The following is a 5,370-nucleotide window of genomic DNA, read 5'->3' on the forward strand; positions in this document are numbered from 1 at the left end:
ATGAAGCCCGCCGCCGAGCCGGCCACCGGCATCCCCGTCGGCGGCGCCCCCGCCGCCGGCACCTGGTCCTCGGGCCTCTTCGACTGCTTCGACGACTGCGGCCTCTGCTGCCTGACGTGCTGGTGCCCGTGCATCACCTTCGGCAAGGTGGCGGAGATCGTGGACCGCGGCGCGACGTCGTGCGGGACTGCCGGAGCGCTGTACGCGCTGCTGGCGACGCTCACCGGGTGCCAGTGCATCTACTCCTGCACCTACCGCGCCAAGATGCGCGCCCAGTACGCGCTCCCGGACGGCCCCTGCGGCGACTGCTGCGTCCACTTCTGCTGCGAGCCATGCTCGCTCGTGCAGCAGTACAAGGAGCTAAAGGCCCGCGGCTACGACCCCGACATCGGATGGCAGCTCAACGCCGAGCGCGGCAACGGCAACGCGCCCGCCGTGCAGATGATGGGCCGCTGATCAAATTCGCAAAGGTCGAGAACAAGTGTTCTTTCGTGCTTGGTAAATTACAACATAGCTAGTAATAATAGTGACTTGTATATAAAGTTTATAGTGTGTGTTGTACGAATACTGGCGACATATAGGTACGCGCGTACGTCACGACTGGGATTGAGTTTGTAATGTTCTTATGCATTTTGTTCCTTGTATAATAGTATTTGTTTGGCTTGCCGCCGAAAAATGAGGTTCTGGCCAAGCAAATCTTATAATCTGCCCTCTAGCTCATAGCCAGGTTGTCCATAATCTTGCAAGGCGAGCTCACACAATACCGGAGAAATCATTGCCAGTTATCCGGAAGTTGGTAAACATTTGCTTTGTCGAGTGGTGCTAAGAAGACACACGGCAAAGCCAACGAACTTGGTAAACACCGACAAAAACACACTGCAAAGATTTGAACACGGTAACAACAGGAAAAAACCCAACTACAAAACGAAAGTGAGAAAATTGTTGTTTGCCGTACTCTGAGATGAAAACACACTACAATAGTTGTTTTCTGTGGAAAACGCCGCCGAGTTTCGTTAAGCCTTTGCTGAGTCTTTGGCACATGTGACAAAGGTGGCATTTTTTGTAGTGACAGTCTTTAATTTCATGATTAATGTAGTTATTTTTTCTTGTCTATAGCTAGGCTACATGCAGCAACTATTATAAGGGATGCAAAGTGACACGGCCTCGCTTCGTAGTCAAAATCGGTTAAGTTAGTTATAAGTTTTTTCACCAAATCAGTCTATTTAAACTATATAGTCCCTCCATCTAATATTTAATTTTACCTAAATACGGTAATATATACACATTTTAGTCATAGATAGATTTATATAACTCCATTTAGAACCAAGGAAGTAATACTTTTTACGGAATTATGCAAGATGCCATTTGCAACCCTAGCTATCATGCACCACTATGCTCCGATGCGGCGGAGACAACGAGAATTTGTCAACGGGCGCGAGCTTGTAGCCTGGTAGCAATGCTATGGCGACGTAGAGTGATAAGCACTGGCATTAAATAATCACGGTTCTAACCACTGACAGGTGATCGGATCGACACGCTAACTTGGAGATATTCTCAATTAAGCGGCATGTCAACTTGATTTTGGATGAAACTGGCCCTAAGGGTTGGTCAATGGTCACACCCGCTGATGGCTTTTAAAAAGGGGATAAGTCTATCGTTGCCTAAAAAAACAATTCCTGTTGAGGAAAATTAGAGCATGCACGGTGTTTTTTAAAACTTGGTCCTAAGATCATTTTTAGTCCCCCCTGGAGATCAAGGACTCGCTGAGGCAGCTTGGCTTGGCTGCCTGAGAACATCACCTCTGTCTGATGTCCTCTTTCCCCTGTACCTCTTATATCTGAAAAATCTCCTCCTGTACTAACATTTTATGGCCTTGGGGCCAAGCAATATATACAAATTCAGGTGGGGACTTTGTCCCCCCCGGTGACCATCAAAAAAAAAAGATCATTTTTAGTCGCGTCCTCCAAAATATCTTTAAAGGAAATTTTGGATGCGTCGGATTCTTAACCGCGCCCAGCCATGTCTTTCAAAAGTTGTTTCGGTTCGACGCGGTTTAATATTGTCCTCGACGTCTCGAGGCCATCTCCGCTACACAAGGGACGTTACGAACGCACCGAACGCAACGCGAATGCGTCGTGCCGAGTGCAGGTCAGCCATGACATTGATACAACGACTGCTTAGTATTCTCACAATTCCCAACTCCATTTCATTTCTCCTACCGTGACTCTTACTTCATCCCGCCCGGTCGCTACTCTTTTCCCACCCAAACCTCGCCGCCGCCACCACCTACATCCTGCTCAGCCATGGTTCCTAAAGATCCTAATACGACGGTGAAGAAGGCGACCGACAAGGAGGCCGGCAATCCGGCAAGACGGCTGCTAAGAATGGTCTGAAGGCATCCTTCCACAGGCCGTTGAAGGCGTCGCCGCCAAAGACGAAGCTAGAACCGTGGTCGCGAGAAACGTGGGAGAGCTTTAGCGGCCTCCAATGCAGTAGTGCACGTGGCAAGGTCGAGACCGCAACGAGGCAAGGTAGGCGCGTGGCCGCCGGCATGAATGCACCATCGGTCACCAATGCGGTGCACGTGGAGGTGCTGCCTGCGCCGGCAGGGCCGGTGGAAACCCATGGAGCTGCATGATGAACGGCACCATGTACATTCCGGGGAGTTCCTCCTCGTAAATGCCGGGGTTTTTGAACGAGAACGGCACGCCGACACAGAGGTTCTCGCAGCATTACGCCAATAGCCTGCCGCACGGAAGGTTCAACCCCAACACCATGTTCTCCCTAACGTACGAGGAGCGACGTCAGGAAGCCCACGAAGGCGATGCCAGCCTTCCTTTCTTAACGCGTATGAGGCCGCTCCAGTTCGAGGGTAGAGCCGGTAACCCGTTCGACGGAATGCCGGCAAGCGGCAAAGTTTTCGTGGACTCAAGGGAAGCAGAGGCGAGGGAGGATGAGGACGAGAAAGACGAGGAGGAAGAGGAGGACGAGGAAGATGCCGTTGAAGTGGACTAGGAATAGGATGAGGAGGAGGATGAAGAATAGGTGGCAGGGGAGAGGGCATCAAGAAAAAGAAGGCAGCGTCGGGCACGCGTGGCCCCAAGTGGAAGCTGCTGGAGGATCAGTGTTTCTGCGACTCTTGGGCGACGGCGAGCATCAACGTGATCATTGGTGCCAGTCAAAAATATGGCGCCTATTGGGAGAGAATCAAAGCGGAGTTCGATGAGCGCAAGATCGCCAACAAGGACTACACTAAAATGATAACAAAGAGGACCCGAAAGGCTGTATCATCCCCGTGAAACATCACACATTCGACGGTGAACACATTCCAAGGCTATCATGCGAACATTGAACAAATGCAGGAGAGCGGTACAAATGCAGTCAACTAAGTAAGTGCGCTTAAGTCCCATTTGTGGGTGTGTTTCTAATTGTCTATACATTGATACATTTGCTCTTTCTTGATTAGTTGGACCGTGCGCTAGCCTTGTATGCATTGAAACACCAGGGCTGACAATTCAGCTTGTTGCATTGCTACAACAATCTCAAATAAGTTGAGAAGTGGAGGTTGACACACATTCAATTGTGAAGAACTCTTGAAGCGTTGGTCTCAATGACCGCGGCATCAGCGCCACCCACAGTAGCCACATCAGCAGCTGCGTCCGTGACAGTGTGAGCATTGGCCTCGATGAGTACACCTGTGACGGTTATAGCGTCATGATTTTCGACAAGCCGGAGCAGCCAATGACGACTGAAGAGCCGCCGGCTCGAGGCAACCCGTTTTTCATATATCATTTGTGCCTCAGTTTGTAATATTGAACGCTACAAAACGACGGCGGGAACGATATCTTTTTGAACGCAGCGACCATATTATTAGTGGCGTTTTGTACTTGCATCAAACAGTGGATAATTGATGAGATTAAAAATACGTCACAGTGCTTGAGTTGTTTTGATACAAAATTTGCCTCGAGCTAGCTTCCGGGCAGCTGGCTGTCACCTTCAACGGTTCTCGTTCGTAGTCAATAAAACGCTGCTTGACTTGGCACCTAGCAAACTAAGCACAAAACGTGCTCATCATACTCGGCCATCTCCGCCGGCCCGCGTGCGCTCAAACTATAAAAACCCACCCCAAGTCCCCAGCAGCTATCCATCTCATCCATTGCAGCACAAAACACAACAGCGACATCCTCACATATATATACCTCAGGTATTCTAAGTTCAGGTACCTTTTTCGAGATGAAGCCCGCCGCCGAGCCGGTCACCGGCATCCCCGTTGGCGGCGCCTCGGCCGCCGGCACCTGGTCATCCGGGCTCTTCGACTGCTTCGACGACTGCGGCCTCTGCTGCCTGACGTGCTGGTGCCCGTGCATCACCTTCGGCAAGGTGGCCGAGATCGTGGACCGCGGCGCGACGTCGTGCGGGACTGCCGGAGCGCTCTATGCGCTGCTGGCGACGCTCACCGGGTGCCAGTGCATCTACTCCTGCACCTACCGCGCCAAGATGCGCACCCAGTACGCGCTCCCGGACGGCCCCTGCGGCGACTGCTGCGTCCACTTCTGCTGCGAGCCGTGCTCGCTCGTCCAGCAGTACAAGGAGCTCAAGGCCCGCGGCTACGACCCCGACATCGGATGGCAGCTCAACGCCGAGCGCGGCAACGGCAACGCGCCCGCCGTGCAGATGATGGGCCGCTAATCAAATTCGGGTGGGTCGAGGACAAGTGTTCTTTCGTGCTTGGTAAATTACAACATAGCGTAATTAATAGTAGTGGCTTAAAAATTGTTAATAAGGTTTACAGTGTGTGTTGTACTGGGATTGAGTTTGTAATGTTGTTATACATTTTGTTCCTTGTATAATACTCTCTCTGTCTAAAAATAAACGACTCAACTTTTTCTAAATACGGATACATCTACATACGAAAAACGCATCTACATACTACCATTTCTGGAAAAAGTTGACTCACTTATTTGTGGACATAGGAAGTAATATTTGTTTGGCTAGCCGCCGGCCAGCCGGCGTCTGGTTCTGAATATAGAAAATATGAGGTTCTGCCCAAGCAAATCTTCTAATCTGCCCTCTAACTCATAACCGGGTTGTCCATAATCTTACAAGGCGAGCTCACACAATATTGGAAAAATCATCGGTGCCGTGTGTACGGTGGTTCGGAACTTGGTAAACGTTGGCTTTGCTGAGTGGTGCCAAAAAAGACAATAGCAAAGCCAACAAACTTGGAAGGATCGACAAACAAGTGTTCTTTCGTGCTTGGTAAATTACAACATGGCTAGTAATAGTAGTGACTTGATATCTTGTCATCATCTGTGTGTGCGTTATAGTTGCTCGATCTGCATTTTGTTCCTTGTATTATTGTAATTATTT

General features: G+C 50.2%; 2 protein-coding genes across 2 annotated transcripts; both read left to right on the forward strand.

The window, feature by feature from the left end:
• Window positions 1-663, forward strand: LOC124682319 (cell number regulator 10-like). The gene has a single exon (XM_047217032.1). It carries the CDS (start codon window positions 1-3, stop codon window positions 454-456), a length of 456 nt encoding a protein of 151 aa, XP_047072988.1. The 3' UTR covers window positions 457-663.
• Window positions 664-4,233: 3,570 nt separating this feature from the next.
• Window positions 4,234-4,841, forward strand: LOC124682320 (cell number regulator 10-like). The gene has a single exon (XM_047217034.1). It carries the CDS (start codon window positions 4,234-4,236, stop codon window positions 4,687-4,689), a length of 456 nt encoding a protein of 151 aa, XP_047072990.1. The 3' UTR covers window positions 4,690-4,841.
• The last annotated feature ends 529 nt before the right edge of the window (window positions 4,842-5,370 follow it).

The sequence above is a fragment of the Lolium rigidum genome, unplaced genomic scaffold, assembly GCF_022539505.1.
Source record: "Lolium rigidum isolate FL_2022 unplaced genomic scaffold, APGP_CSIRO_Lrig_0.1 contig_8472_1, whole genome shotgun sequence".
Lineage (NCBI taxonomy): Eukaryota > Viridiplantae > Streptophyta > Magnoliopsida > Poales > Poaceae > Lolium > Lolium rigidum.